General features: G+C 47.4%; 1 protein-coding gene across 4 annotated transcripts in view; it reads right to left on the bottom strand.

Moving 5' to 3' along the window:
* IGF2BP2 (insulin like growth factor 2 mRNA binding protein 2) overlaps nt 1-13,641 on the bottom strand; it is a 164,565-nt gene that overhangs the window by 3,870 nt on the left and 147,054 nt on the right. For all 4 annotated transcript variants that reach the window (XM_070466277.1, XM_070466280.1, XM_070466279.1 and 1 more), the window contains 3 exons: nt 10,823-10,891; nt 9,907-10,023; nt 5,851-5,925 (listed from right to left, as the gene is read on the bottom strand). In XM_070466277.1, the coding sequence (XP_070322378.1) occupies nt 5,851-5,925; nt 9,907-10,023; nt 10,823-10,891 (261 nt within the window). The remainder of the gene's footprint in view (nt 1-5,850; nt 5,926-9,906; nt 10,024-10,822; nt 10,892-13,641) is intronic.

Here is a 13,641-nt window from a genome sequence, read left to right as displayed (position 1 = left end):
CAGACACTCCTGTGTCTTCAGGTCTGCACACGATCGCACAGGGAGCTTTCTGTGTGTAGGGACAGGGTGGAACTACCTGTAGTCTTTGTATCCTGAGCACCTATAAATATTTGCTTGAATGAATTTGTTCAGGGAATTCTTAACTTCCTCCCACCCACAGTATGTTCATAAGTCTGTTATTAAAGGATGGAGGCAAGGGTGGTGGTGACAGAATTTGCTTTTTGAGATCTAATTCCAGAGGTAGTGTAGCCAAGAGCTTATTATTCTTTTTAAAATTTGAAGAACTTAAAAAGTATTTATTTATTTAATGGCTGCACTGCTCGGCATATGGGATTTCAGTTTCCTGACCAGGGGTCAAACCTGTGCCCCTTGCAGTGGAAACATAGAGTCTTAACCATTGGACTGCCAGGGAAATCCCTAAAAGGATTAAAAAAAACTGAGATATAACTTACACAACCTAAAATTCTGCACTTTCAAGTGTACACTCCAGTGGTTTTTAGGACATTCATTACGTTGTGCAACCACCACCACTCTTCAGAACGTTTCTATCCCATTCCCCCAGGTAAAACCCGTACCTATTAGCAGACAGTGCCAGTTCCTCCCCTCTAGTCCCTGGCAACCATTAAACTACTTGTGTCTGTATGGATCTGCCTTTTCTGATGTTTCACATAAATGGAATATACCATATGTGGCCTGCTGTGTCTTCTTTCTCTCACTGGGTGGAACGTTTTCTAGGTTCACCTATGATGTAGTGTGAGTCAGAATTTCACTCTTTTCATGGCTGACTGATATCCTATTATGTCATTATACCACATTTTGTTTATCCATCATGAGTTGAAGGATTATTGTCCTTGAACATTTATACATGTGTTTTTTTCTCAGACACATTTTAAATATTTTTAATATGAATTATATTTTTATAAATATGTTTCTTTTAGAAAACTCAATTTATAATTTTCCTAGGGGTGAAAAGGTAAAAACAAAATAGTGCAGGAGAAGGGAGACAGCTGGCAGAGTATTAACAGAAGGACTTGAGCTCACCTCCTCTCACGAAAACACCAAAATCACAACCAACTGCTGAACAACCATCAACAAAAAGACTGGAACCTTTCCAAAAAGATAATCTGCATCCGAAAACAAAGAAGCCACAACAAGATGGCAGGAAGGGTGCTGTCACAATATAATCAAATCCCGTACCCACCAGGCCACCCACAAACTGGAAACTAATTATACTGCAGAGGTTCTCCCAGAGGAGAGTTCTGAGCCCCATGCCAGGCTCCCCAGCCTGGGTGTCTGGCATCCCAAGGAGGAGTCTTCATAGCGTTTGGCTTTGAAGGGCCAGAGGCACTTGAGTGCAAGAGCTCCACAGGACTGAGGGCAGCAGAGACTCCACTCTTGAAGGGTGCACACAAGGGTTCATGTGCCCTGGGACCCAAGGCAAAGCAGTGACCCCACAGGAGTGAGTCAGACCTACCTGTAGGTTTTGGAGAGTCTCCTGGGGAGGCGGGGATTGGCTGTGGCCCACTGGGAATATTCAGCAGAGGCCCCAGGGAATATTCCTCAACGTGAGCTCTCCTGGAGGTCACCATTTAGTACGGAGACCTGGCCCCACCCAACAGCCTGCAAGCTCCAGTGCTGGGGATGCTTCAGGCCTACCAACAGGGTGGGAACACAGCCCCAGCAATCAACCAACACAATGCCTAAAGCTGTCCTGAGTCCACAGGCACCTCAGACATGCCCTTTGACATGGCCCTGCCCACAAGAGGGACAAGAGCCAGCCCCATCCACCAGCTGGCAGGCACCAGTCACTACCACCGGGAAGCCTATACAAACCCCTGAACCAACCTCACCCACCAAAGGGCAGACATGAGAAGCAAGAACTACAATCCAGCAGCCTACAGAAGGGAGACCACAAACACAAAATGAGACAGCAGAGAAGTATGTTCCAGACTAAGCAACAAGATAAAACCCCAGAAGAACAACTAAATATTGAGATATCGAGATAGGCAATTTACCTGAAGGTAGAGAAGAGACTACACATGGACATCACCAGATGGTCAATACCAAAATCAGATTGATTATATTCTTTGCAGCCAAAGACAGAGAAGCTCTATACAGTCAACAAAAACAGACTGACTGTGGCTCAGATCCTGAACTCCTGATTGCCAAATTCAGACTGAAATTGAAGAAAGCAGGGAAAACCACTAGACCATTCAGGTATGACCTAAATCAAATCCCTTAAGATTATACAGTGTAAGTGACAAATAGATTCAAGGGATTAGATCTGATAGAATGCCTGAAGAATTATGGATGGTGGTTCGTAACATTGTACAGGAGGCAGGGATCAAGATCATCCCCAAGAAAAAGAAGTGCAAAAAGGCAAAATGGTTGTCTGAGGAGGACTTACAAATAGCTGTGAAAAGAAGAGAAGTGAAAGGCAAGGGAGAAAAGGAAAGATACACCCATTTGAATGCAGAGTTCCAAAGAATAGCAAGGAGAGATAGAAAGCCTTCCTCAGCGATCAATGAAAAGAAATAGAGGAAAACAATAGAATGGGAAAGACTAGAGATCTCTTCAGGAAAATTAGAGATACCAAGGGAACATTTCATGCAAAGATGGGCTCAATAAAGGACAGAAATGGTATGGACCTAACAGAAGCAGAAGATATTAAGAAGAGGTGGCAGGAACACACAGAAGAGCTATACAAAAAAGATCTTCACGACCCAGATAATCATGATGGTGTGATCACTCACCTAGAGCCAGACATCCTGGAATGTGAAGTCACGTGGGCCTAAGGAAGCATCACTATGAACAAAGCTAGTGGAGGTGATGGAATTCCAGTTGAGCTATTTCAAATCCTGAAAGATGATGCCATGAAAGTGCTGCACTCAATATGCCAGCAAATTTGAAAAATTCAACAGTGGCTACAGGACTGGAAAAGGTCAGTTTTCATTCCAATCCCTAAGAAAGGCAATGTCAAAGAATGCTCAAACTATGGCACAATTGCACTCATCTCACACGCTAGCAAAGTAATGCTCACAATTCTCTTCAACAGTATGTGAACTGTGAACTTCCAGATGTTCAAACTGGATTTAGAAAAGGCAGAGGAACCAGAGATCAAATCGCCAACATCGGTTGGATCATTAAAAAAGCAAGAGAGTTCCAGAAACGCATCTATTTCTGCTTTCTTGACTATGCCAAAGCCTTTAACTGTGTGGATCACAACAAACTGTGGAAAATTCTGAAAGGGATGGGAATACCAGACCACCTGACCTGCCTCATGAGAAACCTATATGCAGGTCAGGAAGCAACAGTTAGAACTGGACATGGAACAACAGACTGGTTCCAAATAGGAAAAGGAGTACGTCAAGGCTGTATATTGTCACCCTGCTTATTTAACTTATATGCAGAGTACATCATGAGAAACGCTGGACTGGATGAAGCACAAGCTAGAATCAAGATTGCTGGGAGGAATATCAATAACCTCAGATACGCAGATGACACCACCCTTATGGCAGAAAGTGAAGAAGAACTAAAGAGCTTCTTGATGAAAGTGAAAGAGGACAGTGAAAAAGTTGGCTTAAAACTCAACATTCAGAAAACAAAGATCATGGCATCTGGTCCCAGAACTTCATGGCAAATAGATGGGGAAACAATGGAAACAGTGGCAGACTTTATTTTGGGGGGCTCCAAAATCACTGCAGATGGTGACTGAAGCCATGAAATTAAAAGACACTTGCTCCTTGGAAGAAAAGTTATGACCAACCTAGCCAACGTATTAAAAAGCAGACACATTACTTTGCCAACAAAGGTCCATCTAGTCAAAGCTTTGGTTTTTCCAGTAGTCATGTATTACATGGCTTTACAAACATGTATTACCTGGCTATTACAAACAGTGCTGTGATGAACCAGTAGTCATGTATGGATGTGAGAGCTGAGTGTTGAAGAATTGATGCTTTTGAACTGTGGTGTTGGAGAAGACTCTTAAGAGTCCCTTGGGCTGCAAGGAGATCAAACCAGTCCATCCTAAAGGAAATTAGTCCTGAATATTCACTGGAAGGACTGATGCTGAAGCTCAGTACTCTAATACTTTGGCCACCTGATGCAAAGAACTGACTCATTTGAAAAGACCCTGATGCTGGGAATGATTGAAGGTGGGAGGAGAAGGGGACGATAGAGGATGAGATGGTTGGATGGCATCACCGACTCAATGGACATGAGTTCGAGTAAGCTCCAAGAGTTGGTGATGGACAGGGAAGCCTGGTATACTGTAGTCCATGGGGTCACAAAGAGTCGGACACGACTGAGCGACTGATCTGAATCTACCTGAAAAAGACATTCAAAATAATGATAGTAAAGGATGACCTAAGATTTTGGAAGTGTTTGTTTAACAAAGAACTAGAAGATGAACAATAGCACAGAGGTGAACAATATAACTGAAATGAAAAATATACTAGAAGGAATCAATAACAGAATAAAGGAGGCAGAAGAATGAATAAGTGAGTTGGGAAACAGATTGGTGAAAATCACACTGTGGAACAGAATAAAGAATGAAATGAGCAAGTCTAAGAGACCTTTGGGGTGACATTAAGTGCACCAGCATTCACATTATAGGGGTTCTAGAGGAAGATGAGAGAGAGAAATGGCTTGAGAAAATAAAGTGATGAAAGGGAAAAACCTACAACAAAGGATAGCCAGCAAGGCTCTCATTCAGAATCAATGAATAAGTCAAAAGCTTTACAGATAAGCAAAAGCTAAGAGAATCCACTACTTTATAACAAAAGCTAAAGGAACTTCTCTGTGGAAAAGCCCACAACTAGAAACAAGAAAATTATGAGTGGGCAAGTTGACCAGTAAAGACAAAAATACAGTAAAGGTGGGAAATCATTCATACATAAATATGATGTCAAAACCAGTAATCATGAGGGAGCACAAATGCAGGATATTGGAAAGGCATTTGAAATTAGACCAGCAACTTGATTAAACAATGTTGTATATATAAAGACGGCTATGTCAAAACCTCCTGGTAACTGCAAACCAAAAAATCTATAATAAGTACACAAAAAATAGTCCAAATGCAACACTAAAGATAGTCATCAAATTGTGAGAGAACAAAAGAGGAAGGGAAGAAAAAAGACTTACAGAATCAAACCTGAAACAATTAACAAAACAGCAATAAGAACATACATATTGATAATTACCTTAAATGTAAACAGATTAAATGCTCCAACCAAAGGTGATACACACACACACACACACACACACACACACACACACACAGAGTGGGATGTTACTCAGCCCATTTAAAAAAATGTTTAGGAGTTTGGGATTATCATATGTCAACAAAGACCTCTACTCAACATTATGTAATAAGCTACATGGGAAAACAACCTGAAAAAGAATGGATATATGTATGTGTATAACTAAATACCTGAAACTAACACAGCATTGAAAAAAAACTGTACTCCAATATAAAGTAAAGGAATGCACTCCTCCAAACCCTTCCAACAAACTGCTATTTTTCCTCACACCCTGTGTTTATTATACTCCATCTTCAAAACCATGGCCAAGGGATCAGAGATGTTCCCGAGGGGGTGCCATCTGAACTGGGCACTGATAGTCCACTTTTCACAGGAGAGAAGGGAAGCAGGGCTCCGTATAGAGGGCACAGCCTGAAGGTGGGGAAGATAGGGTGGGTCGGAGACTACTGCAGGAAGAGAAATGGAGATAGGATGGAGCCTCCAAAGAAGAGCCTGAAGCTGCCTCTTGGGTAGCTGCACTTGCTAAAGGTCCTCAGCGCCCCCAACAGGCAGCCCTGCGCTCAGGACTGAGGGGGTTCTTGGCACTGACCTTGAACTGAGCTTCAGGTGGGCCGGTGATGATGACCATCCTTTCACTGACGTCTGGGCCTTCTGCTGGGGCGATCTGCAGTTCACAAAGCAAGAGGGAAACGCTGCTGCTCGGTGCTGTTCCCTGAGCCCCTTCTCGTGAAAGTGGGTGGCACCCCTACTAGCAAGAGATCACGGGACTCACGCCTTTGCACCCGGGACTCTGACCCTGCTGCTTCCACCCTGGGTCTTAGGAAAAATGACATTAGTGCCCAGTATCAAATTCAGGTGGGAAGCAGGTTACTAGTTACTGCCTGTCCCTGCCCCAACACCAGAAGTGACCAACCTCTTCACCAAGGAGCCCTCTAGCCCACCCAGGGCCAAGAGGCGAGGAAGGGCTGGTCAACAGAGTTCAGTCGGAGCCAGTCTGCAGGAAAGGGCATCCGGGTTCTCATTCTTGGCTGCCGGTGACAACTGGACTAGAGCAGGCGTGACTAGGACTGTAATGGCGCCTAAGCAAGCATGAGGACACCCTGGTTCCAGGGTGCTCTGCACACCCCTCCCCTCCCCACAGGTGGGAACATGGTTGAACCTGGCAAGCTGGAAACCTAGCTCTCACTCAATCTGACATTAACACAATTCAAGATGGACCAAGTATACATTTTTTGGTTATAGCCTCTTTATATATTCCCCATTGTAACAAAATTACTTTATTTATTATTAATTACTTTTATTAGGTCATGCTGCACAGCTTTCAGATCTCAGTTCCCCATCAGGGATCGAACACATGTCCCTTGCAGTGGAAGCTTAGGATCCTAACCACTGGACCACCAGGGAACTCCTGTAAAGTTACTTTAAACTGAGTTAAAAGTACACGGGGCATTTAGGGATGAGCCAGGTTAGCACACCAATGCACCTCATGAGGCCGTATGCACCATCCAGAGACACCATCCCCAAGACTGACCTGAACTGTTCAACATGAACGTGACACACCACTAAGGTGGTGTGTCTGAAATTACCGTCTCTGAACCACTGTGTCTGAGTCTTGGTCTCCCCTCAAAAGACCTCCGCCTCCACAGGGTTTAATTTACTTTTCTCTTAGTACACATCCTAAGCCAGGCTGCATCTGCAGGCTTCAGGGTCCTGTGTCACTTTCCCAGCTTTGCTGTGAAGATAGAGCCAAGGCCTGCTCTGACCTGTGCCCACTCTGGAAAGAGAGACCCTTCTCCAAGACCTCAAGGAAGATCCAGCCCTGACTACTTAGCGGTATGAGAATTAACGCTGAGACACAGGTCACCAATCACTGAGCTTCTTGGAGGATCTTCCCTCTGCTGTGGGCAGACTGCCTGCCAGCCTCCAACCTCAGGGCTGCAGCCTCAGCTAAAAAACGCAGATGTGTTCAGGGGACTGAGACCCTCCAGCAGGCTGCAACACAGATCACTGGTGAGGGGGCAGTCCAGTGGTTAAGATTTCACCTTCCAATGCAGGGGTGCAGGTTCGACCCCTGGTCAGGGAGCTGATCCCACATGCCTTGTGGCCAAAAGACCAAAGCGTAAAGCAGAAGCAATATTGTAACAAATTCAATAAAGGCTTTAAAAATGGTCCACATCAAAAAGAGAAAAAAAAAACTTAAAGAAAAAAAGATGACTGGTGGGAACCCCTGTCTCTACTTCTAGATCTGTAAGTGGCATTAAACCTGCTCTTGTGTGCAAGGGTCAATGAGAGTGATAGAGCATGGGCACAGTGGTTCCCAGCTCTTATCCACCCAAACTGAGAAAGGCTAATTCCCAAGTCGTGTTGACCCAATCAGTTCTCACAGCCACCTTGCTCCAGTTCTGAAAGAAAGTCATCTGTCCCCTACCCGGCATTCCCAGCCCAGCCTGGCACTCCGCAGGCAAACATCCCGAGAGGACCTGCAATGAGGACCCCATTCTATGACTGAAGCAAATGGGACACAGAAAGATGGGGTGACCACCAAGATCACGGGCGAGCAGGGCTGGAGTGAGGACTGGGAATTGTGTGTGACATTCTTAAACCTGCCATCCAGAGGCTCTGCAGGCTAAGCAGGTGATGAGGTCTCAGCTCTTGCCTGTGACGGAAGCATCTCGTGTGTGTACCACACAGTCCCAGCTCAGCCCACTGCCTTCCAGCACTGTGCTCCCATGTTAGTGTAAAGCTTGCCCCTGCCCCGGCAGCATCAAATGTGCCTCTAGGCGTGGCCCCTGAAGACCAGCAGGGCAGGCTGGGGGTGGTTCTCCAGAGCAGGTGAGATCATCACCTTTAGAGACAGATGCTGTCAGAGACGCGTCAAGATAAAGAAAACTAGCAAAAACCAGATCAATTTTAATAAGTAGGAAATGTCTAGCAAATGCTTGGCTTCCCTGGTTTCCTCTCTCTCCTGCTGCTCTAGAGAAAGCCAGAGCCCATTCTGTTCCCTGGCCCAGCCCTGTGGCCTCTGCCCAGCACAGAAGTCACACTACCACTCAGTTCTGCTGGGGTACCGAGCGACTGGGGCGGCTCAGGGGAAGCCCACGGGGTCGGTCCTTCTCTACTTACCTGCAGGCTTGCTGGAATGACTGGTCGAGCATTCAGAGTGCTATAGTGAGAAAACATTGGACCAGAGACAGGAGAGCCTGGTCCAATCTCAGGTCTCATATGCTTTAGCTCTGTGGCCGTCGACATGTCAATGAAACACTGGGCCCTGGTTCCTTAGGGGCAAGGGCAAGTGGAGAGTCAGCCCCGGGAGGTGCCCCACAGCCTGCAAGTCAGCAGAGCTGCTATCTAAGCCTTGCTGTGTCCCATTCCCTCTTTCCATCTCACTCTTCTCAGTGGAAATAGGATTTAATGAGACCGTTCTTCAAGTCCCTTCCAGGTGAAATTGTTTCTGTCTCTTGCATTGCATCTCAGACCACACACCCGACACCTCAGTATGCAGCCAGCCCAGTGGCTGTCCACGCCCTACCTGTCCCACATGGAGGGTGGGCCCAGCACAGCCTGTCCTACCTCAGCTGGGGTCTCACCTGCAGCACGCCTGCTGGGTGCTCCGCCACTGGTCACCCCCCACTCTCGGGCTCTCCTTCAGTCTGTGCACTTCGTGGGTGAGACCAACAAGGCCGAGAGGAAAAATGATTTACCTACATAACATTCTGTCATGGTCTCACTGCAGTCCTTGTTCTGTACCACTCAATGTTTTTTTTTTCCTCTAGCACACTTGCTGTGGGAGAAATTCCAGCTCTTTTTGGGGAGAAAGTAAGCATTCTTTCTCTCCAAATCATGAGACTTCTTGCTCGGAATTCCGGGTTGTCCCATGGCAGCGAATTATTTTACGTAACAACGGAAACTCTGTTTCCGAAAGTGTTTCATGAGGCTTGGGACGTGCTCAGCATTCTGCCCGTGAGTCAGCGCTGATAGCTGGGCTTGGAGCAGGACCAGGGCCGAATAATCCTCCCCTTTCAGTTTCTCTGACGACTCTTCCCGTTATGCTCTGGGAGGCAGGATGTGGGTATGAAACTGCAGCGACCTCGGAGCTCGGGCGCTGCGTGAATCAAGGGGCCTTCCTCCCTGACCCCCTGCTCAGTGTCCAGGCTGCATCTCAGGCTTTGTCACCAGCTTTTGTCTGTGGTTTCATCACTGCTTTTCAAAGAGCTTTTCATTCAAACTGTTTTGTTTCAAAGTTCAAGGGTTTCTGAAGTGGAGACTAACTAAGGCATCAAAGCACTGACAACTGCTGAGTATAAATTATCATTTCCCTCAGGCCCACAGTCCCTTCACTTGGGAGAATCCTGTTTTATCTTCAGGAGAGGAGGACAATGGTAGCCCAAGAAAGACTAGGTTGGCTTATGTGTTACTAGTATTTTTTTTCCTAATTCATTTTTGTCAGTTGAAGAAAAAAAGGAGTGAAGAGAGGTAAACGTGAGTACATATGGAAACAGTGCTGAGGGCAGGTTTTCTAGGTCCTCCAAGATTCTGCGGGTGGTGGTAAGAATTCCCCAGGATGGACACAAGGAATAAGGGACATGGGATAGGTGGTGGGGGTGGAAGAGGGTGGGACACGGACGGCTGTCAAGAGCAGCTTTACCTTAATGGAGGCCCCGGCGAATCTGGCCAGCTGTTTAATGTGCGCCCCTTTCTTCCCAATGATGGCCCCCACGGCCTGGGTCGGGATGAAGAGATTCACGATCTCCTGCTCTGGATACTGGAAGGACAAGACGAGACAGACGCCATCACTCCCCTGCGGGCTGCCTCCCCAGGCACTCACCATTACAGACCAGTGGCTGGGTGCGGCATGGGATTCTTTGTAGCCTGGGGCACTGCAGGTGGGAAGCTGGAGGGATGAACCTGAACAGCGGCCATACTGTTAATAACTACACTACAACCAGAGTGCAAATTTCTTTCGAGCAGCTCTGAATTCGCTGGTCCCAGTAAGCTGTCTGTTCACAGGCTTTCTGTGAAGTTCAAACATGAGTATCTCTTCTGTGTCTTCCTCCAAGGAATCAGCAGCTCGTAAGCATACCGGGCCTGAGGCACTTTATTAGTGGGAATGCAGAGCTGCCCTCCACCTCCTTGGCAGGAGCGGATGTTGCAGGGGCGATGGTTCACAATGAGACTAATTAAACCTGCTCTGACTGGGCCGCACAGGGCCAGCCTAGAGACATGGGCAAGGGCGTTGGGGGCCCTTGCAGTCCCTGTCCACAGAGGCCTGTGGGAATGACACAGCCCACCTGCTGGGCTTTGTTAAAGAACTGTGGAGACTGTTCTCTAGCCCAGCATCACCTCCCCACCCTTCCCCATAGCAGCTCCCAGCCACCCGTGGGACCTGTGGGCACGAGCAGGACGCTGACGGGGCATCCTCCCGTGCTGCTGCCCTGCCATCACTCCCGGGACGGCCTGGAGCCACGGGCACAGCATGTGCGCCGTGGGCGCGCCCTGGTCAGTCTGCCAAGGACTACCGGAGGGGGACAAGCGGCCGGCGGAACTCAACTGTGGGCACTTACGGAGTGATGATGCGGGAACGGGCCAAACTGGTGAGGGGGGTACAAGCTGGAGAAATATCCGGAGTGGGTCTGCAGCAGGAGAGAAACAGTCAGTCAGTGGGGCCCACGAGGCCGCTCACCAAACTCGGGGAGGCAAGACGCCCACACGTAGCACTGGCTCCCAGCACCACCGCTGCGCAGCCCTGAAGGCACACCTATCCCTCTGCAGCTCAGATCTCTGCTTCCTTCCCTGGCGGGGCCAAGCTCCGGGCTTCCCAGGAACCCAGGGTAGGGAACATGCACTTGCACTTTCTAACCTAACCTCAGGCAGAGAGGGCGGGCCAGTGGCTTCTTTTCTGAGGAATTATGAACTGTGGGTTAAAGGACTACAGGGTGCCAGGACAAGTCCAAGAGTTAGTCCAAACAAGTAAAGGTGTTCCCGGGGAAGTCAGGTCACTGAGCTCCCAGAGAATCTCAGAAGGAATGGAGTGATGGAGAACAGAGGCATTAACATGAAGCTGAGACAAGGGAGAAAATGAACAAATAGATACACACTGGGGGAGGGGAAAGCAGGGAACAGGAAAGCAGATGTGGTAGAAAAACACAGAGCTGTTAAGAAAATGGCATTCTTTTTAAAAGTAGCTGCTTTTTATTCAAGGCCTGTGTCCCAGGCAATGTGGTAGATCCTTTATTCATAAACTCTCTCAATCCTCGTCATAGTCCTGCTAGACAGGAATGCATCTACTTTTATATATTTTATGGGCAGAACGTTAAGCAGAGTCAGCAAGTCTATTTCACTGTGCTTTGCACATAAGACCAAGTATAATAAATGCTGACCTGCCTGTTACAGGAAGGAAGGTGAACACATGGCCCTGACAGGAAGGGAGGTGCACAGCTCTGGGACCAATCCCCAAGGCCCGTCTGTCTGGCAGTTGTCAGACACGATGAGGCCTGGAGTTAGGGGACCTAACTTCCATTTGAGGACCCTTGAATAGATCTCCTGGTATTCTCTGTCCCAGAGCACAACATTGCCTTAGGAATCAAAATGCGGCTATTCCGCTTTTTGAGTTTGGGCAGTGTACTTCTGACCTCAGGGGGAAAAGAGATGTGAACACGGTGGGGAGCTTCCCCCAAGGGTGCTTGGGGTGTCCACAGCACCTGCAGGAGACAGAAGCTCTGCCAAAGGAAGGGAGCTCAGTTCAGTTGCTCAGTCGTGTCCGACTCTTTGTGACCCCATGGACTGCAGCGTGCCAGGCCTCCCTATCCATCACCAACTCCCAGAGTTTACTCGAACTCGTGTCCATTGTGTCAAGGCATCCAACCATCTCATCCTCTGTCGTCCCCTTCTCCTCCTGCCTTCAATCTTTCCCAGCATCAGGGTCTTTTCCAATGAGTCAGTTCTCTGTATCAGGTGGCCAAAGTACTGGAGTTTCAGCTTCAGCATCAGTCCTTCCAATGAATATTCAGGATTGATTTCCTTTAGGATGGACTGGTTGGATCTCCTTGCAGTCCAAGGGACTCTCAAGAGTCTTCTCCAACACCACAGTTAAAAAGCACCAATTCTTTAGCACTAAGCTTTTCTTATAGTCCAACTCTCGCATCCAAACATGACTACTGGAAAAACCATAGCCTTGACTAGATGGACCTTTGCTGGCAACCATGCTGTAAAGCCAGCCTCTACTCACGTAACATGGAAAGAGGCTGCAGTGACAGCTCATGGCCACAAGAGGGGGTTATGAGATCAGTGTTCTGGCAACCTCCACTTTTGAAAGGAAGCTAGCTGAGTGGAGATGTTTGGCTCACTTGGCCTCTTTCTTGAAGAAGAGCAACTCCAGACTCTACTCTGCAGGTCCCAGTTCTGGGCCGTCGAGGGTCGGGAGAGAATCCCAGCAGCTTTTCTGCTCAGACAAATCCTTGGGGAAAGGATGCCTCTGCCCTCCTCTCACCTGGAAAGTTTTTCCTTCAGCCCTCAGCAGAAATAATTCTTTTGAATTGTGATTTGACCCCAAAATAGACAAACCACAAGGGTAGCTCCATTTTGGGTTTAAATACTCCCAAGACAAATACAGTATCAAATTTAGATCTACCACTTGGGTTGGGGAGGGAATGAACTGTAAAAGAATAAAAAGAACGGACTCCTCAGTCCCCGTTTTATTCATGAGTTACAGTTGGAAAACCACTGTGGAGAAAGAACCCTGAACACAGCAATCAGGAGCTTGTTTCTAGCTGAGGCTCTGTCCTTAGCTTTTGTGTCTGTAGGATGGTTCTTGGAGTCAGAAGCCCAGAAGACTTGAGTCTGAATACAGCTGTATACAACTGGAGATAATTTACTCAACTTTTCTGAAGCTCATCCACAAATGGATTTAAAAAGTATCTAGAGCTTATAATACTATTGTGGGAGTTCATTCAACTGTTGATTCATTCATGCATAAGATATCAGAGCAGAAGCACTGTTCTAGGTGCTGGGGACCCAGATACTAAGACAGAAAAGAGTCACTGGCACCATGGAACTTAGGTTCTACTGGAGAGGCAGACAGTGTATGAAAGAAATGAACAGGAGGACATGAGGAGGGGTAGCTGCTGAGGTGAGCAGTGGGCTGGTGATTTCACCTGGAGGGGTCTGGGAAGACTCTTGGAGGAGGTGACTTATGAGTGGGGACCCATGGAGGACATGGAGCCCTAGGTAAGAAACATTCTAAACAGAGGTCTTTGAGATACAGAGCTTTGGAAAACAGGAGAGGCCAGTATGGCAAAAATAACTGAGACAGAATGAGATATGATGGAGAGGCGGGCAGTGTGAGGTCATGCAGAGGTGGGCCTTGGTTTGGACGTGGGTTTGA

The sequence above is a fragment of the Odocoileus virginianus genome, chromosome 4 (assembly GCF_023699985.2).
Source record: "Odocoileus virginianus isolate 20LAN1187 ecotype Illinois chromosome 4, Ovbor_1.2, whole genome shotgun sequence".
Classification (NCBI taxonomy): domain Eukaryota; kingdom Metazoa; phylum Chordata; class Mammalia; order Artiodactyla; family Cervidae; genus Odocoileus; species Odocoileus virginianus.
The sequence above is the reverse complement of the archived record's forward strand: the minus strand, read 5'-3'. Positions and strand labels throughout refer to the sequence as shown.